The sequence below is a fragment of the Carassius carassius genome, chromosome 13 (assembly GCF_963082965.1).
Source record: "Carassius carassius chromosome 13, fCarCar2.1, whole genome shotgun sequence".
NCBI lineage: Eukaryota > Metazoa > Chordata > Actinopteri > Cypriniformes > Cyprinidae > Carassius > Carassius carassius.
In genome coordinates this window covers 33,401,355-33,425,768 of record NC_081767.1, presented here as the reverse complement: position 1 = coordinate 33,425,768, position 24,414 = coordinate 33,401,355, and the positions used below count along the sequence as shown (strand labels likewise).

At 37.5% G+C, this 24,414-nt stretch overlaps 1 protein-coding gene across 2 annotated transcripts in view; it reads left to right on the top strand.

The window, feature by feature from the left end:
- The first annotated feature begins 919 nt into the window (after positions 1-919).
- LOC132156393 (E3 ubiquitin-protein ligase NEDD4-like) overlaps positions 920-24,414 on the top strand; it is a 43,359-nt gene continuing 19,864 nt past the window's right edge. For both annotated transcript variants that reach the window (XM_059565388.1, XM_059565387.1), the window contains exons 1-5: positions 920-1,183; positions 1,957-2,030; positions 4,261-4,339; positions 4,417-4,455; positions 9,539-9,592. In XM_059565388.1, coding sequence (XP_059421371.1) covers positions 1,133-1,183; positions 1,957-2,030; positions 4,261-4,339; positions 4,417-4,455; positions 9,539-9,592 — 297 coding nt within the window. In that variant the 5' untranslated portion in view covers positions 920-1,132. The remainder of the gene's footprint in view (positions 1,184-1,956; positions 2,031-4,260; positions 4,340-4,416; positions 4,456-9,538; positions 9,593-24,414) is intronic.

Sequence of the window (24,414 nt, the reverse complement as noted above, 5' to 3'; positions counted from 1 at the left end):
GATTCTTGTAATTATTGCTTTAATGGTATTAATAATTTCTGCTTAAATACAGTCGTAATCTACTTATATGATTGGTATTATCCGGGAACTGTACAAATACTGTGGCATATGGACATTATTTTTATATTTGTTACAAAGAAACATGCATTTTCTGTAAAGCTGTACTGAAATATGTATTGTGAAAAGCACTATACAAATAAACTAATTGTATTTGTATTTTAGATATGTATACAACTTATTTGTGTGTGTGTGTGTAGGTATATATATTATATACTTATACAAAATGAGCTGGCCCACATCCGGCCCACATTTAGGCCAAATCATCATAAAGGAATCCGCATCTGGCCCAGTTCTGGTCTAGATCTGGAAAAACGAATCCATTCCAGTATTGGCCTGTTGGGCCAAAAGACACCGGCCCGAGTCAGTTGTGCGGATCTGGACCAGAACTTCCAATTGGACCAGGCCAGATCTGGCCCAGATGATTTTTCCTATCTAGTAAAAGTCCTGTTGACTAAATGTTGTCAGAATAGGAAATAAACACACTGGATCTAAGGTGTCCCAGATTACCCGAATTCACCCTACTTCGGTTTTTTTTAATTTCTGTGTAATAATATGTTGATATTATGTAGCCAAGTATTATATGCATAGGCTAAATGTAGATATGTTAAAGTTTCTCCATGTTTTGGGACATTTAAAAATTATTTTAGAATTTGAATTCAAACCATTTATTTTATTTTTGTATTATTATTGTTCTTGTGTTTATGATATGCTGCTTGGATTTATTGTTAATGCGTTTAACAGTGGAATAATGACAATGCCTGTTTGTTATTGGAAGGTTTCATATAGTGATTTTAAAAAGTGGGCGTGATCACTGAGCTATATAATCCTCAGTGGGCGTGGTCTGGACAAAGTGGGCGTGAGCGACGCCGTGGGGGCGTGTCGAGGAAGTGGATGAGAGGATGTCCATCGCGGTAGTTTCAGTTTCCACTATGCATTTGACAAGCTAACGCCTCTTTGTTCGTGTCATATCCCGGAGAACCGATTTCCGCCAAAGCGTGACCTGCTCTTTGACGGATTTATTCGCATCTGTCGGTAGATCATATCGACGCAGGTTGGCATCCTGGCACGGAACATGAACATGGCCTCGTTCATCCCGGAGGTTCGAGGACTTCAGACGGAGGAGGTAATGAACTCGGCTGTCATATCATGTGAAGTGTTATATCAGTCATAGCAATTCTATGAAACTGCATAAACAGGAGTTGGCTGGCAGCAGCTCGCGTGAGATGTGAGGTTGGGTTACTAGTAGTTCTGCTCCACTTTGTGTCATGATAAATGTAACAAACTATTTATTGCACCTATACCTGTCCCACAACCATGTTCGCTTGCGATTAAGAAAGTATGTGTTTGTTTTGGCGATACTGCCATTGTTGTCTTGTGACTCAAGTGAAGTATTGCGCAACGACTTATGTACTATATGACGCCATAAAACACTTCCTATCGATCACATATGGCGTATATAATGTCATTATATTTGTTGTTCATAGCTCTTTTGAGTATGTTGCCATCATGTGTGACACACATTTTGGGATATAATCAATAAACATGTCTTAAAGACACGAGTTTATGCTATATGCTCACGTACATATTTGGGCAACATGTGTGTTAATGCGAGATGATGTAGTCAATATTTAGGTCTATTTTCCTGGAAGAAGTAGGTGGGCAATTTGAAATGTCTTCCAGGAAAATATACCACAAATATTGATTATGTCATCTTGCATTAATACACATTTTTGGTCAATCAAAGGCTCTCGGAAGTAAGGATGCCCCTCCCACTTATGGGTCAAAGCACACTGTATCAACTTCCTGTTTCAGCAGGAAATCCATGTGCAGTCATCTACAGGCAGTTTAATTCTTGGTGTTTATTCTTGCTTATGTAATATTTCTGCTTTCCTTCAGGATGAATCCCGAATCTTAAGGGTGAAAGTCATTGGTGGAATTGGTTTGGCTAAGAAGGACATTTTGGGTGCCAGGTCAGTAATGCAGATATTGCATCATGAAAATGACACTATAACATAAAGGACGACTGATATAATGGCCAGGCTGATTAAACGGCCAATACTTGAGGATTTGAGGCGAGAATGCTGCTTGTTCCTAACATAAAAACTACCTTATTAAAATATAAATATTGTGTAAAATGTTCTTGTTCATTGGCTAATATTGGCACACCTTGCTCTTTAACGATCAGCCAGTGACAACTAATGATGGTCACTTTTCTCTGCTTAAATAAATGCTCATGTTTTCTTTAACACTAGATCCACAACGGGGTCAATTTTACGTTTTTGTCCTGTTTTATGTTAAATAGACAATATATGAGCAATAATAATTCACTGCACAGCATAGGTGATGAACAAAACAAAGAACAACAAAAAAAGCACACAGTTTCACCTAATTAATTATTAATTTGTTTAGTTATATCATTTATAATTTGAATAAGAGAACATCACCAATAAGCTTGGAGTAATCATAAAATTAGTTTTATTACTTATATATAATATATATACAATTTTCAGGAATCGGGCAGACTAGAATACTAAATAATAAATGAACAAAAAGTTAAAATTAATCCAAAGTTTGAACATTTATAAGTAGGCTAAAATAAACTTTGTATTAATTTAGGATTTTTGTATAGCAATTTTTTATCGTTTATTATAAGCAACTGTGTTTTTTTTTATTCTAGTCTGCCATTTCCTGAGAAAAAAAAAAAAAAAAAAATATATATATATATATATATATTCCAATCTTGTGAATTATTATTGGTCACAATTTTCTATTTAGGGTATTTCTGTAATTTATTTCTGTATTCCTCTGAAAGAAGAAAGTTATATACACCTTGAATTCCTCGGGGGATGAGTAAAATGCAGCCTAAATTTCATTTCCGAGTGAACTAACCCTTTAAGGTTTTTTCGCATGATTTCACTCAACACTCAGTGTCACATTTTGGGAGGATCACAAAAAGTCAGATAGTGTTCAGCACATTTTAAGGACATTTCGCATGGCTGAGTCCACCAGCATCACGTTCACATCTTCACGTGCCATTAGTTTGTTTTGAAAACACGAAATCGTTTGTATCCCGCATAATCAAGCTTCCGTGTAAACAATCTGAGACTCATTCAGGCTTTTATCTGTTTCTAAAAAGATGCTGTGAAAATAGTAATAGTTAATTGCATTTCAAGCCTTCCTGTGGATTCATGAGCTTCACCGTGATGTTTATTACTCCTCCGTTTAAGCTAGATCTTCTTTGAAAAATAACAACATTTGGGAGAAAACCAATAATGAAGTCAGCATGAGATTTGTTTTCTATTGTGCTCGTTTGTTCAGTCACATTCTACCATGTCTCGCCTTGTTTTTTTTTTCTTGTTGAATATTCTGTTTTACATTTCAGAAGTACGATGGATTGCACTTGCAGTTACATTTTGACTGTTAATGATTGTCTTAATAGTTATGTATTTACCATTTATGTGATCTAGTTTTTTTTATAATACAATGCATTTATACAATGCATGCATTGGGTTATAGATAGATAGAAAGATAGATATAATACAATGCATTTATACAATGCATGCATTGGGTTATAGATAGATAGAAAGATAGATATAATACAATGCAAGTGGAGTATTTTGCCGAGAAATTGTATTTATAAGCAGCCACATGATAAAGAATTCATGTTATGCATAGTCTGGAGTGAACCGTAGGCTGATGGAAACATCTGGGTTGTTTCCCAATTCACTTTGAGGGGTGCTGGTCAGGTGTTTACAGTAGATGGCAGTGTTAGCAGCCGTCCTTGAGGGAACGAAACAGATCAGCCGTGCTCACTTTGACCTAAATAACACAGCTCTAGGAATGCAATCAATATCTGTGCTGAGCGATATCATCTCTCCTTCACTGTAATACTTGCTCGGGCAAGATATTCAGTGAAAACAGTTGAAGGGATTGTGCACTGCTTCCCCCTGAAGTTGCATGTAGGTTAAGTTGGTGAATGGATATGCTAGATAGTTATGAATACTTGTAATGGTATGTAAAGAAATCCATAATCACATGACTGCTAATCAGAACATTAGTTGTTGATCACGTCTTGCGAATAACAATGGAAAACCTGACCACATTACTAAAATATTAGTAAAACTTCCTGTATGACTCAAAGACAATCTTTTTTTCCATGTGTGCTTGTGTAATATTTGTTTGTTTTCCTTTCATCCGCAGTGATCCGTACACAAGAATCTCTCTCTATGACCCCATCAATGGAGAGATCACCAGTCTACAGACCAAAACCATTAAAAAGGTGTGTGTGCAGACTCTTTACTGCAGCATTTGTCATTCGATTAAAAGTTGCTTAACATTTCTCTGTCTTTCTTTTAGACATTGGATCCGAAGTGGAATGAGGAATTCTTCTTTAGAGTAAGTGAACAGAGATCATGTTTCTTTCAGCTAGATGGAGCATCTTTGTGTATCTTATAAAAGCTGTCAAGAAATGTCATCTCAATTTTTCAGTAGCACTAGACAGAATTTCTGAAACTGGGGTTCGAGAGTTGATGAAACGCTAACAATTCATTAAATCACAAAAGTGTAATATTAAAATAAATATATCACTTTAAAATAATAATAAATAAATTACTGAAAAAAGATTAGGAAAAAAAAAGGAGAACATGCAAATGTGTTGTTACATTATTGAAATGTTACCTTAAAATCTCAGGGAGACTTAAAGTAAATATTTTAGGGGGAAAAAAAAAAAATAATAATAATAATTTAATCTGATGCTTTTTCCAAAGCAATGAAGAAATGAGGAATACAGTAAGCAATTCAGTATAAAGAGAATTTCCATAGATTGTTTAGTTTAATAAATGAAAAATTGTTATGTATTATTAAAATCGAAAACTACTACATTGTATAGTCATACTGCCTTTATGCTGACTTGAATGTTGGAAAAAAAATCTTACATATAACAATTATTAAGCTTAATTTTTATAGTGTTTTATATATATATATATATATATATATATATCCAGACATTTCCTCATTGTTTACCTGTAAAACAAATTGTTCTGTGCCATGGTATCTCATATATACACGTTTCGTTTGTAATCGTTTCCTACTTTGCTGATCTCTCTGTTCATCATTCTCACATACTGTTTGTGATTCCAGTACTGTTTTTTTTTGTGAACTATTATTTAGTTTGGTAATAATAGAAAACGTTATACAATACGGCCTGCTCATATTTCAGCATTGAGAGCCTGTTTCAAAGTTCAAGTGTTTTATAAAACCATTTTTGCATTTCATATTAATGGACCATAATGGAGTAATGTTTCTGTGAACAGCCAAAAAACAAAACAGATGATAATGTACAGATGTACAGTCAAAGTACATGCAGTGCTTACAAAGACTACATTAGGAACCACATAGCAGCACCCTTGCAACCTTGCATCACATTGACCCGTTTAACACCACTAAATTTGTCTTCAGAAAATGTATAAACCTTTTTTTTTTTTTTTTTTTTAATCACTGAACAGGAGAGTTGTGTATATACAGTAGGTACAGAAAATAATCAGTCTGTGTTTTATCCAGCTGTATTTATTGTATGACATCCAAGTGAAAGATAAATCACAAAAAAAAAAACAGAATCACTGAGTTGAAAAAAGGATGACCGCCCTCCTAAAAATGACCTGTAAACTCAGTCAGGTGAAGCTGATCACCTTCTCGGTGGCACACAAACTTTCAAAGCTTTCCTGTAGCATCTCAGTCCTTGGTAGTGCAACTGAAGCAAACTATCAGCTATGGATGGCAAGGTACTGTTAAAAGATCTCTGGGATAAAGTTGTGGACAGGCACAAGTCAGGCGATTGAGACAAAACATTTCAAAGGCTTCATCAATGCCTTGAAGTACAGTGAAGTCTGTTATTAAGAAGAGGAATGTATTTGGTACAACAAAGAGTGGCCATTGTGTACATGTGACAACAATATCACAAATTCTACACAAATGTGGCTTGTGTGGAAAAGCGCTTCTACTAAAGAAAGGTTACATGCATTCAGACTGAGCTTTGCCAGAACACCCCCCCCCCTGAAAATCTGTGACTGCATCCACAAAAACTCTCCATCAGACTGAACTCAACTTGAGCAGTTCTGCAAAGAAGAGCGGGCAAATATTACAAAGTTAGTAGAGACAAATCCCAACAGACTAAAGGCTGTAATTAAAGCAGAAGGTAGTTCAACGAAATACTGACAACACAAGAGAGCTGATCCTTTTTCCAACTCAGTGATTCTGTTTTATATTTATTTTTCTGACATGTGTTTTATCTTCCACTTGGATGTTGCACTGAGTAAATACAGCTGGATGAAACACAAACTGTGTTTGTCTTCATTTCAACAAAATGTGATTATTTTAAAGGAGGTGACTCTTTTCTATAGCCACTGTGTACGAGTTTATATCCTGTGACGTTCCTGCTGAGTGTTTGTCTGGGCTCCTGACAGGGTTTATACTAACCTGACAAATACAGTCTAGCTCCACAGAGCCGTCACGTCTCTTACCCATTTTTTATAGGAGAAAAGCAGGAGCCTGTGCTGTAATGACCAGGAATTAAACTCCACACAATGATTTCATTTTCAGTGCCATAAAATGGTTCATTCAAAGCTGCGTACAGCCTGAAACCTCGCTTAAACTCACCCAGACATCTGTTGATAAAATGTGTAAAACAAGTCAGCTGAATTCAGTCATGCCCCACATTTAGCCTAAATTGAGGTCTGATAGGGTTATAGAGTGATTCATTTTGTATAATTCCCCGAAAGAAATTTCAGGGAAATGCATTGGATTCTGAATTTGTGTACAGAAGAGCTTCTTGTTTTTGTTGCCTTTGAGAAGTTTATGTATAAAAACAGTGATTTTAATAATTTAATCAGATTATGTATAATTATACATCATCATATAGTATGATGAGGGAAGCTTTACTTGTTTTATATCAAATCAGCTTTATTGTATAACGCTGATAAAATACAGGTTTTTTTTTAAAGCAGCTTCTCAGTAATAAACAAGAAAATAACAGAATCAGTGATGGAAAACAATGAATATTGTGTTTTTAAATTACATTTTTCTCTAATAGCTGAGAAATTTTTGATCAGAATTTTACTCCAGGACATGCAAAGAACATTGATTTGTGTCTTTATTTTTCTCAATGTTCCTAGTTAAAAAAAATCCCCCTTTAATTAAATAGTCGTGTGTTTGGGCAGCACGTTAAGTAAGTATCAAAAGTCTATTTACCGTATTTTTCGGACTATAAGTCGCACTTTTTTTCATAGTTTGGCTGGTCCTGCGACTTAAAGGCAGGGTAGGTAAAAAAAAAATGTATAAAAAACTTTTTTTCCAAATTTGTTTAAACTTTATTTATATATCAATACATAATTAAAATGTAAGTACTCTGAAAAAGAAAGTATAAAAATCGAGTGACTGTAGACCTCTCACGACTGTTTTAAAGTCAGCTCATTATTTCCATTCACTCCACCCCCTCCCTTCTGGGCTCCTTCCAAAGCCTCTACTACGGCTCGCTAAGTAATGTTATGTTAGCTTTATTACGCAGCTACGTGTGCTAATGACACATGCTTCATGAAAAAAATATGTATGATCAAAATACAAAAAGAAAGATTTACCTGTCCAGCAGAAATAAAGCCATCAAGGAGTCACTTTTCAGCCCCTTGAGTTCCCTCAGTTCTCGCCATCGCTGGAAAGCCACGCCGATATAAACTCGCGTTTTATTTCTTTGTTTATCCAAAGACTTTTTGTGCATTGCCTTTTCTTGTACTGTTACTGTCTTCCTTTTTTTGCCTGGTTTGCCTTCACTAACTGCATAGGCTGGTACTGTGAATTTTGCTTGCTGTTTCTCTGCCATTGTTTTGGTATTCCTAGGATCCGTGCCTGTTGAATCAAACGTGCTGTTTCCTCAAATCAAACGTGCACGCGCAAGTGGGCAGGTCATGTGTGGCAAAAGGGTGGTTGCCATGGTTGCGAGAGAGTGACAGTCGCCTAAGCCAATCCTATGTTTCGTCCCGAAATGGAAATAATGAGCTGTGTTTAATACAGATTAAACGGTCTAGAGTCACTCGATTTTTATACTCTTTTTATCAGAGTACTTACATTTTAATTATGCATTGATATATATAGAAAGTTTAAACAAATTTGGAAGAAAGTTGTTTATACATGTATTACCTACCCTGCCTTTAAAGTCAGGTGCCACTTATTTATCAAAATTAACATGAACCAAGAGAAAACATTACCGTCTCCAGCCGCCAGAGGGCGCTCTATGCTGCTCAGTTCTCCTGTAGTCTACAATGGAAACATATAGCGCCCTCTCGCGGCTGTAGACGGTAATGTTTTCTCTTGGTCCTTAATTCTAAATAAATGCGACTTATAGTCCAGTGCGACTTATATGTTTTTTTCCTCGTCATGCCGTTTTTTTGGACTGATGCGACTTATACTCAGGTGCGACTTATAGTCCGAAAAATATAGCATCTTTCACAGACAAGGAGGAGTGCTTCACAATAAAAAATCTAATCAAAACAAATTAAATACCACCAAAAACCATAGATGTAATCTCAGCAATGTTCCTGAGATGAAAAAATGTGACCCTAAAGAGAGCGGTGCAGTCACGTGTTCTGGGGTCAGAGGTCAGGGGTTGATTACAGGGTGTGTTTGAGATGAGGAGTGCCTCTTACATTCTGTCCACTTTCCCTGCTGTTATGTGACGCATTTACTGACGCAGTGTGCATATCGCTCTTCTGTAGACCTCGCTCAGTTTCTCAGTAAGACAGAGAGCTGCATGTTAAGATCTCTGGAAACAGCAGTGGGTTGAGAGAAACCCTTTCAAGATGTTACAAAGACTCATCAATACTTCATATCAAGCGTACTGAAGATTAAACACACATATATTCTTAGAAAAGTAGTTTAACTCATGATATGAGATGTCCAAAAAAAAGTGCATCTTAAGTTTCAACGAGTCACACGATCAGTGTTTTTTTGTGTGTGAAAAGTGACTAAGAAATAGTGCAGAATCTGAAGCATTTCTTATTTGTTTTGCGTACCTGTATTTTGTTTGAATAATATCAACACCATTGTTATTTCCAGGTGCACAAAACCAGTGCACCTGGAAGTGTGGTTTTAAACTTTTGTTCCATGCTGTATATTTGTGAAAAATGTATCCTGTCGATTTTTTTTTCATGCATAAAAGTGTCTACTGTATCTGATATTTAGTGGAAGAATCAACCAGATTCAGACTTATTTGTGTTACTGACCGCTGGTCCAAATACCAACACGGGGACTTCATGAAATGCTAAATGAATCGCACTGACCATTTACAAGCCTAAAGTCAAGGGTTATGAATGGAGGAAGAACAGACTCTCTGTCTTGTAGTGAGACATCTTTTATTTTAGATATGCGAAAAGTCCTTTTATGAACATTAATGTATATATTCACTTATTCTACTTTTTTTAATCTCCCACAGGTGCATCCTAGGAAACATCGTATGCTGCTGGAGGTGTTTGATGAAAATCGTTTGGTATGTACATGAATGCATTTATTTACTGCGATGTCAGACAAATTAGTTGTTTGTACATTACTGTTCAAATGTTTGGGGTCAGTAAGATTTTTAAAATGTTTTTTGAAAGAACTCTCTACTGCTCACCAAGGCTGCATTTATAAAAAAAAAAAAAAAGAAAAAAAAAAAAGTTAAACACTGTAATATTTATTATCAGTTCAAAACATTTTAATTCTATTTTAATATATTTTAAATAGTATTTTATTTCTGTGATGCGCAGCTGTATTTTCAGCATCATTCCTCCAGTCTTCAGTGTCACATGATCTTCAGAAATCATGAAAATATAAAGATTCGCTGCTCAAGAAACATTGAAAACATTGCACTGCTTCATATTTTTGTGGAAACGGTGATAATTTTTGAATGAATACCGGTAGTCCAAAAGAACAGCATTTATTTGAAATATACATTTTTGCAACATTTTTAAATGTCTTTATTTCAATGCATCCTCTGCTGAATAATTTATTTTTAGGTTGTGAAATATATTCTTTGTATTGAAGTTTTTTTCAAAATTAGCGTTACGTATAATTTCTGAATCCCAAATGGCATTGCAATCTGCTTTTTTGAGTTGCCTGATAAAGAAATATTGACTTAACTAGTAGCATTAGATCAAGGCAGGTCTGCTTGTTTGGCTTTACAATGGTAGACATGTTAGATGGTAATGAAACCTTACACAGGTAAGCAGTCAGCAGTCTCAAATATATTCAGCTTGTTAGTGTTGGGTTCCGGTCTGTAAATTCAGCAGCTACCTGAGCGTCAATGTGTAATGAATGAACAGAGATGCCTTTTTTGCCAGTAGCCACCTTTTAAGCTCAGGTCTTGGAACTGAAATTGACCTTTGGGTGCTGTTAAACATGAAAAGTAACTGCTCTAAAACACATAAAAGTGAATGAGGCGTGACTGTGTTTTCACTCCGTCACACGCTCTACGCCTCCTCCCTGAATAATGAGGAAGGTTAAACAAACGCTTGCATAAAAGACCCAGTGTTCAAGTAAGAACAGCAACTCTTGAAAAGACAACAAACCGCAGTCGCCCTTCTGCATGTGACCGATAGGTTAACCCGGTTACTGGTTGTAAGAAAAACTGGTATGTCATTGCTAGAATGTGTTCGCTGGCATGAGCCAAGCATGCATGCTATTTCTGTCTCCTGAGGAATGTGGTTAGGGTGACCACCCGTCCTGCGTAGCGCGTGCGCGCACAGCGTTTGAAGCCCAATTCATGCGTCCCACAAATTGAGACCGTTTCACGCATAATCAATGCTTGCTCAAAAAAAGTTGGTCGCTCTATATCCTCGAGCCCCAGGCAGCCAAACGAACATTACTTGACAGTTCAGCACGCTACTGTTGCCACACCCACCCCTCAGTTGAACTGCTGACTAGGTTGTTGTCAACTTTTTCGTTGTTGTCATGACAGCGCACGCACGTGCATACCAGACACACTGGGAAGGAACTTTTAGATGCACGCTTTACAATTCGAAAAAAAAAGAGAAAGAGACTCTGAGGTACCGCCATGATCAGTTAAAAAAGAGAAGGTGTGTCCTGCTTCAAACTTTTTTTATGCGCCTGCCTTTACTAACATGCGAGTTCACCATCCTTCCTCCCCGTGAACCTCTGGAGTTGTGAGTTTAGACTTTTTTTTTAACTGTTCCTGTGGTGTTTAGCAACTACAATTCATTTTAATCCTATAATCTTATATTATAATTTATTTAAATTGAATAAATTGTAATGAAAAATAAATAAAATGTAATAGCTAAAGTAAATCGTAAGTGGAAGTGCATCTGTCAATTCTGTCATGAGCATACATCAGCAATTACACATGTTTAGGGGAATAGGGCATTATTAATATATCATGTAAGGTGGTATGTGCTAGAAATGGGTAAACCACTATCAGTGAGTCTGCCCATGGGGTGGGGGCACCGCCACGCAAGGCAGTGTCCCAGATTGTCCCTCAGAAACATACCCCTTGTCCCCCCTTGGGCTTATTAGCAGGTGGTCACCCTAAATGTGGTAGATCACAGAAAGTATGACAAATCAGATCTCTTTTTGTGGAAAACATTTGTAGGCTTGTGACTAGGGATATGCCGGTATCAAATTTTCCTGTTGCGATTAATTGCTCATGCTTTTATCACGGTAAACGGTATTATCACGGTATTGGAATGTAGTTTGAAAAAAGTGGTCATAATACAGTATAACAGGTTTAATAACTTTTTTATAAGAACAAAAATAACTGAACATTTAAATACAATAAAGCAATACAGAAAGATATATAAAGTTAAACGTTGTACACAGATTAAAGTGCAAAAGAACTAGAAAAGGCCAACAGGTATCACTTTACAATTAGACCTCATTAGTTAACCGTAGTTAATGCTTTAACATTCACCATGAGCAATAGCTACATTTGCTACAGAAGTTATTAATCTTTGTTAAAAAATACTTAAATACTTAATCTTTGTTCATGTTAGCTCATTAAATAACACAGTTGCAACTTAACAAAGTGTTCTTAAATATTGTAATAACTGAAGGTTCAGACGAATTTTTTATTGGCAGTTTGTTAACTAATGAATGAACTAATGGTAACTAATGAAGCCCTAATGTAAAGTGTGAATTAACAAGAAAGAATCAAAACACTTTCAAACAATATCTAGAGCATGTTGTCCAGATTAAAATAAAATAAAAAAAGTTTGAAAGTAAATAGCCTATTAAATCAAAATATTTAAGTATAAGTACAGCTGTGTTGTGCATTTTGACCAGTTGATGGGAATACTATTCTTAAAATGCATTCCAAATTATGAATAATTTGTAAATATATAATTATACACAATATGTAGAAGTGGCAACGATAACAATATCGTGCATATTCATTACCGTGATATATCGTATTATCGAATACCGGCACATGTCTACTTGTGACAGTAGATGTTTCTTCTGTGATTAATCTCACTTAATTTTTTATTTGAAATGCACGCAATTAACCTAGTCTTTGTTTTAGAATTCCAAAATCCTAAAACATTACTTCCATTATTTCTGCACAAAATGCAGAAATCCCTGATTCAGTCTCACTTCTATTGCATTACAATTTGAAATGCATGCAATTGCCCCATTCTTTTTTCCTTTTTTTAAAAAATCCAGAATCCTAACACTGTTAATTTCCTTGAATCCTTGATTCAGGCTGACTTATATTTAATTTTTATTCATTTAACCAAGATGATTCCCTGTACTGGTCCTGTGCACTGTGGTTACTGCAATTGCCCCTGATTGATGAGATGGCATTTCTCTTTGACCGAAGCATGGTCTTAAATATATTCAACAGCGGGTATCAGATGACACATGATGTGATGTGGCACATGTCCTCCATATGTGAGCTGGCACAACAAGCTCTTTTTTTAGCTCTCTTTAGCTCTCTTTAGGAACAAACAGGCTCGATTCCATCTGCTGCTTTCAAATTTATAGATGAAGCTATCATGCATTTAACGCATGCATGGCTGGAAGTGCAGAAATAAGCCAAATGCTCACTTCGTAACACCCTGTTCTCTACGTATCTCCAAAGCACTGTATGTGGATGCTGTTGAGAAAGCTTTAAATGATGCCAAACCTGGTTCCTCTTTATTTCCTGTAACTCTATCCAGTTGGGGTAAAAATATTAGCAGGGGTGCAGCTTTACAAGAAACTTTAGACACTGGGCTGCTACTGCTGTAGAAGGAGGTGGCAGAGCCGAGGTTGGCTAGAACAGGGGCGAGCTGTTCCACCTCCATCCTGGCATTCACGCAGATTGTTGTTTTTTGCACTGGGGTGACCAACAGCTGGGGGAGGGATAGGAACACGTGCCTTAATCATCACTTGCAATCTACAGAAGGCACAACTGAGGGACTACAGAGGACTGGCACAGTAGAGCCCTTTGCAGGGTTTCTTTGCAGCTCTCTCAATTCGCCGTTATCCTTCCGAGGACTAGAGCTGTTAATCATGGTGTGTTTGACTTGTCATAGTTCTTAGCTTCAGAGGAGCTTCGGGAGGAATGCCGCGTGTCACTGCTGCTATTTTTGCAATGTGCAACCGCTAATGGTTGGAATCACAGAACGGGACCAGGAGCAGTTGCTTTTTGCTGCTTGTTTTCCACTTGTTTGTTTTGGGCTTGCGATGTCCTGCGTCCCACCGGATCCCTGGAAAGCCTGACTTCATGGCACGACAACTGCGACTGCATTTTGCTTCACGGAGAAGCAACACTGATCCGCTGTCAGATACTTGCAGCGATCATGCAGAGGAAAGTGGGCTCACAAATGCCGGCCGTAGCTTCAGCGAGGGCCTGGTGCAGAGTTCCCTCCACATGAAGGTGACTCCAGGACAGCTGGCTCTGGCTTTGCCACCCTTGTCACCAGAGTACAGTAATTTACAGCGGAACTCCACCGTATTCATCCCTAAGGTGAATGGGAGCAGGAAAAGCATGCTGCAGATCTCCTTGCAGCCTTGCGGAGGAGAGGGAGAGCTTGCCAGCTGCGAGAGCGGAAACGGAGATGTAGGTTCCTGCAGCAGCAGCACCACGAGTGATGCTGGTTACTGCAGCAGCAACAGCATATTCGAAGCGGACGTCCTGGATCGCAAACCGTTCTCTCGGCGCAAGGCAAGGGTACCTTTGCGGCGCTGCTCGTCCTTAGTGATTTTCCCGCAGAGCCCATGCACCACGCCGCCCGCGTCCCCCGTCAGTCCGGTAGCATCTCCAATGATTCCTCCTCTGCCTCCATCTGCACGAAGTTCCTTTCAGACCTCTCATCAGATGCAGCTGTCCAGCATTGATGCATTGCACGATGACACGGCCAAGGGATCTGTTGCCACTGCAGTTAATGGTCTGCGGCTGTCCAAAACCAGTACGTCGTCAGAAAACAGGGATGCCAAACCCATCGTGCATTTTAGTGTACCACCCGAACAACCGCCAGGACCAGAGCGAACGGAAAGACACTCCAGCATTTTATTGCACTTCGCAAACCAGCGACCTCTTCCCTCAGGGAAAGGAAGTTCGGCCAAAACAAAGTCTAACATTGACACTTCAAAACCTCTTGAGGGCCCACAAACCGACAACGTCACAGAGCCCCAGAAAGCTAAGCTTTTCCGGAGCACCTCATCCTGCATGCTACCTAGTGGAAGGGCTTCGTCGACGGAAAGAAGACATGACACTTTTCCGACTAGCAGTAATTCGGATAAATCCTCAAGAAAAGGGTCGCATCGCACTCTTCAGAGGAGTATTTCTTTAGAGGTACCCTATGCGAACGCTGAGATTTCTTGTCATGTTTCAAATGCTGCAGATGTGCACTCCAAAAATGGCACTCCGCACGTACACATCCGTGTTTCTCACGGCACAGGTGCAAGAACATCAAACACCCTGCAGGACAACAGCATAAACAACGAAACTCATCATGCTGCAACCTGCACGGAGAGAAATGCTACAGTAAGATTCTCCATCTATTAGCAAGTAAAAAAATGAGAATGCACGTCAGTGTTTCCCACAGAATTAGATTCTATTTGCGGTGGTGTGGTGTTTGGGGACTGGGGATAAATATCATAAATATATCATATATTTTTAGTGACAAGTACACATTTCCATTGCCAACACTTAGTATCAGATACCTTAAAGGGATAATTTGGTTATATTTGGAGATATTTGGAAGAATGACAGAATCAAACAGATCTCGGTCCCCATTGACTTCCATAGTAGGAAAAATATATACTATGGTAGTCCATGGGGACCAAGATCTGTTTGGTTACAAACATTCTTCCAAATATCTTCCTTTGTGTTCAGCAGAACAAAGAAACTCATACAGGTTTGGAACAACTTGAGGGTGAGTAAACGATGATAGAATTTTCATTTTTGGGTGAACTATCCCTTTAAAGACATTGCTATTGCTACACACACACACACACACACACACACTCACACTCAAACTCACAAACTTACTGACACACTCAAACACAGGCTCACACACTCAAACATTCAAAAAGACTCACACACACAGACTCAGACACACAGGCTCACACACACACACACCAAACTGGACCTGGACGTGGACACACACAGACACTGACACACACACACACACACACACACACACACAAACATGGAGATTGAGGTGGACAAAAACCAACACACACCAACCTGAACCTGGAGATAATAATAATATAATGTCTAGTCTGGTGGCTGTGATATATATAAACCTACCAACATCCGTTGCCATGATTTTTGGAATGACTGATCGCGAGAGGAAAAGAATTACATTTTAGTCGCATAACATCGGTTAATGGAAACGCCGTCATTTCGCAATAGTTGTTTATCGATATTTAGAAAAAAAACACAAAAGTTTTGCGCGAATCTGTAATGGAAACGCGACTGCTCTTAACATAGACTAACCAACTTCTCAGAGTTATGTTGAGCAACAGTGTTCATTACTAACCATTCAACTCCGGATTGACCGGAATCTTCGCTGGGGGAATAAGCATTAAGCACCGGTGATCCGTCCTCTAACGCATGCTCATGTTTTGATTCAGATCGTGGCTAGTCGTGCATGCCTCCGTTGTCAGTTTGTGAGAGGGAGGGAGCAAGCAGCGCGCAGCTCTACAGTAAAATACAATTGTACCCATATTAAATAGTTTAAAAATCTGAATCAATCCGTGGCGGTCATCGTTGATATTGTGGCGGGCCGCCAGAAATTAATGAATGTATGGGAAACCCTGGTCACGTTCATTAACTTGGTTTTATCTTGCACTTTTAAGCATGCAAATTTAATGCAAACAATGTTTTGCCCTAAAATAGCATTAAAATGTATTTGTAGAGTGTATGCATTATTTGTAGAGCTGTGTATGTTCTCAATGAAGAGATGCTTTGCAACAATAGCTTTCTTGTCTCTGAATAGTTGAGGTGTTTGAACATTTTGCAGTGACTGAGCAAATATGTACCATAATTATTCAGGATGTTGATCCTGTATACAAAGCTTTCCTTTTAAAGTTTAAAGATCTGCAGATATGCATAATTTTAGCATGGTTTTGGGATTATGAAATACTTAAATTAATTGCAGTCTATAATTTATATTTCTGAGATATATATGCAAAAATCCCTTTAGGCAGGTGGGCTTATAGACAAGCATTTTAAAAATGCATCGTAGTTAAACCAGTTACATGCATGTCGAATTTTAGAGGCTTTTATTATTATTATTATTTTTTTACACAAATCACAATGAACACTGCATTTACCTTAGGGATCTATTTCTATTTAGGCATATTGGCTTATACACAAACACTTTAAAAATGCAGAGTAGATAAGCTAGTTGCATGCATGCAGCTCACATTTAGAGTTTTTTCTTTAGTTTTTATTCATTTGTAAATACTTTGACTTTGAGTGATCACTGAATTAATTTACCTCTAGGATCTTTTCCATTTAGATGGTAAGGCTTCTAGACATGCACTTTAAAATGCATTGTGGTTAAACCAGTTGAATGCACGTCGCATTTTAGAAGCTTTTCCAGTTTTTATTAATTTGTTTTCACACTGAGGGATCACTGTATGTATTTACCTCTGGAATAATTATAGACTGCGGTCCCTAAGCCTTCCCAGCCCTAGGGCTATAAATACACAGCTTTCTGCTTGACTCCAGTTAGTCTGGCCGAGTACCACGCCGGCCGGCTCTCAGGATTCAGCATGATATGCAGGGGCTGCAAATGGCTGTCCATCAGCTGTTGGGCCAAAGGCCAGCTGATGGGGGAGAAGAAGAGAGTCAGGGAGACGGGGGCCAAATAATGTGATTCCTTTGCAGTAAAGGATAACATGTTCGCTGCCCAGCGGGTGCCTACTTAGCTGTTGGTATGTTTTCAGAGCATCAGGTGTCTCGCTCACTGCACTTATTTCATTTTCACTCACTCTCTTTGCTTTTGATTTTACAGTGTGTTAGAAACGGGTCACGCAAGCAATTAACAGCGCTGTTACCTTTACTTATGTAATCTAATCTAAATTCAGGGCTGTAATTTCAATGTACTGGTTGTCTGTGCATCCCATTTGTGATGTTCATACACTTATAGTTCTTCTACTTTGGGTAAATGGCAGCAACAGCAAGACAATACAATATGATATCATTCAGCTCCATAGTTGCATGCAGTATTCTGCACTAAAGTAAGTTATCATGGATCTTGTGTAACAAAATGATGGTCCAGGACTATACCTGGGATCAGTTTTCCAAAGAAACAGAGCTTGTGCTGGGGCCAAAGGATCTGGGAACCTCTCAAAGTAATTTGAGTCGGTGTGTTTATGTTATGAGCTGCTTTAGATTCAACAGTCAGATTGTATCTACTGTACACATGAAACATTCAACTCATGGCAACGTCTTTAAATATTATAAATGTGTATAAACTGACAACACTGTGTATATACTGTGTATATTTATTAGGTATATATAAATACACAAACATAGTTGTGTGTATATATATATGTTTAAAATATTTAAGTGTGTGTGTGTGTGTGTGTGTGTATATGTGTGTACATAATAAATATACACAGTACACACACATATATTATGTAAACAAAAACTTTTATTTTGGATGCATTGAATCATTTGACAGCACTAATAAAAATTATTTAAATACTTAAAGTAAAACAATTTAATTTATTAAAAGTTAAAATAATTAACTTCGTATTTCCAGAACAAATATATATATCTGTTTGTTTATTTTACTGATTAATAGTAATTTCCTAGCTTTTGTACCTGATGTAAATTTCAAATATTTAAATATTTATTACTTTTTAAGTTTTAATACATTTCTTTAACCTGTCTAGATATCCACTAGGTGTGGCACTATATAAAAATAATTATATATTATAATTATAAGTGAATAATTACCTATAGTAAACTAGTTAAAATAATTAAAATGTCTGTTATTATTATGCAAATTGTTTACTAATAGCAATTTCTCAGCAATATTTTTTATATTGAATGTTTTTTTTATTTTTAATGTAATTTACATACAATTTTTTTTTTCATATTTTAATACATTCCTTGTCTTTTTTCATATATACAGGTTTTTCAGTAACCTACCCTGATTCTTAAAAAAAAATAATAATAATAATTAATAAAGAAATTTATTTTGGAACTAAATAAATTAAGAAATATGATGTTACAGATTGCATCTTCGTTTTTTAGCTAAATGTTTCTTTGTCTAATTCTACATCAAGTCATCGTGTGATTCCCTGGTTGAGAACCACTGGTTTAAACGGACATGAAGGATAAACTATTGATTGTTCAGAAAGCTGTTTTTAATCCTGTCTTCAGGTCCAGACTGAACAGACTTTTCTGCTGTAGAAATGTGTAGAGCAAGTCCAGATTGGGGCTCAGGTCTAACTGTAGATCACAGTTTTTACACTTTCCCGCATAAGGACACTGTCACACCTTGTGCACGCAGACGGGAATGATAAACACTTTACTGTGTGACCTCTGCACTCAGAGGTCAATGCACTCAGCAGTGCTCCTAAAGAGCTGTCAGATGTGTGTGTGTGTGTACGAGCGCCGGGGGGTTGTCGGTGTGTGAATAATGTGTTGTGTTTTTCCACAGCGCTTTCTGTGCTTGATTAGCTCTTATCAGTCAACAGCGCAGCACTTGTAATCTCTTCAACGATGTCTCTCCTCCTAAAACCTAATGGATTTATGAAAATAATTAGATCTCTCTCTGTAAAAGCTGCTTGATTGAGACTTTGTACTCGTTCCTGATCTTTTGTGCGCAACTCACTACATTGCATTTAGAAATAAATCTTCATAATCTTTCATTGAAATGCAATTAGGCTGCTGTTTTAAGTAATGCAGCCCTTCTACAATGTATATACATTTTTAAATAGTCATGCAGCAATTGAATTCTGGTTAATATATTGCAAATGGCTGTGTCATTTTAGTCACATTTAATATTTCAATGCAAAATGCATCACATTTATGGAAATAAAGAGAGTTGTGAATGCCATTTAATGTTAACTTAACATTTTAAGATTTAATTTTTACAGCCATTGTCATACCTGCAAATCAAAATTGATGTTTTGGATTATTATGCTTACTGTCTTGAAAGACTGGGATTCATTTGCTTATATTTTGCAGGGTTTTCTGCATGCAGTGTTTTCATGAGGCCACTGGATGGACAACAAACTCTGTCCTTTCAGTTTTACATAAAACGTCTCCTGAAAGGTCAAAAATGAGCACAATCATTGTTCAATGTGAACGTGAGGAAATGTTTGTCAGGTGTTTTGCAGAGGTTAATCGACAGTCACGCTCCACTTGTAGCAGAAAATGGTTCACTTTGAGCCTCCTTTATTAAGTTTCTTCAAACGTTTGGCATCATTTAACGTTTTCCTTCTCATTACTGGGGCAAACGGGGCTGATTGTATACAGATTGTTGGACAGCATTTTTCCAGTTTTGCCTCGCTAACATGTTTATGGTAGTATACCTGCTATATTATACTCTTGCAAACTATGCCAGCATTCTGGCAATTCTGTATTGTGCTATACTATAATATACTACAGTACTATTACTGCTTATTTATTTAGTTCATTATATATATATATATATATATATATACTCACCTAAAGGATTATTAGGAACACCATACTAATACTGTGTTTGACTCCCTTTCGCTTTCAGAACTGCCTTAATTCTACGTGGCATTGATTCAACAAGGTGCTGAAAGCATTCTTTAGAAATGTTGGCCCATATTGATAGGATAGCATCTTACAGTTGATGGAGATTTGTGGGATGCACATCCAGGGCACGAAGCTCCCGTTCCACCACATCCCAAAGATGCTCTATTGGGTTGAGATCTGGTGACTGTGGGGGCCATTTTAGGACAGTGAACTCATTGTCTTGTTCAAGAAACCAATTTGAAATGATTGAGCTTTGTGATATGGTGCATTATCCTGCTGGAAGTAGCCATGAGAGTATGGATACATGGTGGTCATAAAGGGATGGACATGGTCAGAAACAATGCTCAGGTAGGCCATGGCATTTAAACGATGCCCAATTGGCACTAAGGGGCCAAAAGTGTACCAAGAAAACACCCCCCACACCATTACACCACCACCACCAGCCTGAACAGTGGTAACAAGCAGAGGTGGGTAGAGTACCCAAAAACTGTACTCAAGTAGAAGTAAAAGTACTAGTCTGAATAGTTACTCAAGTAGTTAGTTACTAGTTACTTTGGGTCATATATACTAAGCCGATTTTTATTTAGATATATAGATAAAATGTAGGTAATGTATGTGTGCGTGTATAAATGTATATATTTCATCAGCCTTTACTCCAATTTATGTAATATATTATAAAACCCTGTCTGTTTACTTAAGTAACAGATATAGGTGTCATACCATATCATATTTTTAATACGACTGACTTTATATTAAATGTGAATTTTTAACATTGAAAGTTAATGTGATATAAAAATTGCTACTAATCTTTCATTGTTCAGAAAGAGAGCAAATAACATTTACATTATCAAAAATAATTTTCACTGACAGTCTAGAGTTCAGTCACACTCAGAAACACCCATTAAAATCACTGAAACTGTTAACACTGTGAAATCAATATCTTAATTAAAGATTCGTACACACATCTGCACTTTGTTGTTTCTGACGAGAGAATTCGCCAGAAAGAGGTCTCCAGTCAGCGAGCGAGTGAAGGAAGCACCGGAATTTTAGCGATGACTCATCTGAACGCCTCTGATTGGCCATTGCATTCAAAAGCTCAACAGAATCATGTGTGATTGGTTATAATGCGCAGCGCTGTATAAACGCATCTATCTCTGGCTCAGCGCCAGCGAGCGATCACAGATCTGAATTTAGAGCTGATGATATGACTTGCTGAACGTACTCACGCCGGTGTGATTGTATTAAAATTAATACAATATTAATCGGCTATTTTTTGTCTTTTGGAAGCTGTATTCAACTTGACTCCCCTCTGTTATAAGCCACACACGTACAACAAACTAATGTCACAGTGGTATCATGTACTGTAATCGAATGTAGCCCAAGTTATTACCTGTTGAAGAGTAGACAGCACACGCGGTGTTCATCTAATAAGGATCTCCATCGCAAGCAAATAATAGCCTTTGCAGATTTTCAATTCAGTGCAGTTCCATAGCCACGTTTTCAACGCTGCTGATGTTATACGTTACAACTCTGAGTGAACCTCTTCAGACGCTCAGCACGTGCGGCAGGGAACTGAACAAATCATTCAAACTGATTCATGAACCAATTCACTCGTTTGCCAATTGGTTTGATCAAGCCTTTGAACAGAATTGACTCAAAAGAATGAATCATTCGCGAATGGGCATCGCTCATTGCCCAGAGAAAAGTAGATGGCGCGTTTGGAATAAACTGAAGCATTTATAACATTTATTGCATTAAGATAAAGTAACGAGAGGAGCGTAACACAGTAACAAAGTAAAATTACAGATTTTTCCCAAAAAAAGGGTAAAAGTACCCATCTTTAAATATACTCCGAAAAGTATTAGTTACCCCAAAAAATTACTCAAGTAAATGTAACGAAGTAAATGTAACTCGTTACTACCCACCTCTGGTAACAAGGCATGATGGATCCATGTTCTCATTCTGTTTACACCAAATTCTGATTCTACCATCTGAATGTCTCAAGAGACTCATCAGACCAGGCAACATTTTTCCAGTCTTCAACTGTCCAATTTTGCTGAGCTCAAGGCAAATTGTAGGCTCTTTTTCCTATTTGTAGTGGAGATGAGTGGTACCCGGTGGGGTCTTCTGCTGTTGTAGCCCATCCGCCTCAAGGTTGTGCGTGTTGTGCATACCTCGGTTGTAACGAGTGGTTATTTCAGTCAAAGTTGCTCTTCTATCAGCTTGAATCAGTCGGCCCATTCTCCTCTGACCTCTAGCATCAACAAGGCATTTTCGCCCACAGGACTGCCACATACTGGATGTTTTTCCCTTTTCACACCATTCTTTGTAAACCCTAGAAATGGGTGTGCGTGAAAATCCCAATTTACACACAAATAAAATACAGTTTCAAAGCCATTAAAAAACTATTTAATATACAAATAAATTATGCGTTTTTATAAAACACTGTAATCATGCAGTAATTTTTTGTTGTATCTAGCTTAATACCTGAGATGACACTAACAGAGCTTTCTCCAGCATGCTTTCATTTCATTGAGTCTGTTGTCTCATCTGGGGCCTGGCGGAGTGGCAGAACCACTCTGTGGTTTGACCTGAATACAGAACAAACAGGAAAATGTGAGGCTGGTCTTAAGAACGAGGGAAGATGTGTGTTTTAGTCATCATCATGGCTTTATATGTGCTGTAAAAACCTGAACGACTATTTGATAACGAGTAAGTCATTTGCAAGGAACTAATATATTGCATGTATGTGGACACGTTTTAGCACAAGGTCAATCGTTATTTTGTTCTGCCCTTACTACCATAAAACGATACATCTGACAGCTTTCTGAACACTGAAGGCATTTACGCCTCATTTAGGTGACGTGTGTTTAAATTGTCATATTGTTTCGGTTAGCGTAATGACAGTGTGTGTATAAAACGGGGTTTAAAATGTATTTAAAAGGCTTCATGGAAGCCAGCCGTTGAAATAAATAGCAGCAGCTGGAAAAGGTTTGAGGAAGGGAATGATTTTGTTACGAAAACAAACTCTCTCTCTTTCTCGTTGCCTTTGTTTTCCCTCTCTCGCAGCCTACTTTTACCTTCACTCTATTTGTGCTCCTCGCTCACAGTCTGAGGGATAGACCACGGGGAAGTCTACCTTTTATTAAACCTTGTTTATATATAACACATCTATTCATATCTCTGGAAACAATGAGCTCACTATACAGACTCAGACTCACATTACACACAGCTTTATGTCTGATTCAAGTGTTAGAATTCACTTACAGTGATTTGCAGTAGATGAACGCCTGTGTGTGTGTGTGTGTGTGTGTGTCTGTGTGTGTTATGAAGGTCTGATTTGATATGAAGCAGTGTTCATATTAGGGTGTTGTATGGGTCTGCGATTATTGAAAAAAATGTTTTTATTATTTTGGTGGGATTTTTCGTTAACGATAATTAAACAACATTTTGTGTATTTTTATGCTGGTACCTTGACTGGTTTAGTTTTTTCATGGATAAATGAATATGACTCTAAAACCACTAGTAGGTGGAGACAGGTCACTGTTTTAAATTAGTGATTAATTGAATAATTTATTCAAATGATTTGTTTAAAACAGCTGATTCAATGTGCAAGTGGAATCTTTATGAATGGATTTTTGAGTCATTGACTTCAATGATTAGTTCAAAAACCGATCCATTCAGGAACGAAACCCTGCAGTGACAGTCTGAGACATGCAAATGTTCTGATCTGGCTATTTTTGTTGGCAAAATCGAAAAAGGCAGACAATATTGTGGCTGAAATATAACTTCAGTTTTTTTAAACTGTTGTATAAAAATATATCTTATTTATGATGTCTTAGATAGACGCATCTATAATTGACTCTGTCATGCTTTTAATGCTTTTGGACTGGCAAGACTTGTTTTTGTTTGTTTTTTCATCAAAAGATGTAAGAAGAGTGATGGTTTCAGAATCCTGCATGCTGTGAGCAGATAAACACATTGAGATCGGCACCGATTTATTGGCTAATAAACAGCCGATTATTTAAAAACCGCAGATGATCAGGGTTGATTATGTCCTGGTAATCAAAAGGGGATGGAAAAACATGTCAGGCTGTATCTTGTGTGAAGAAAATGTTTCTTGTTCACTTCAGGGCTGT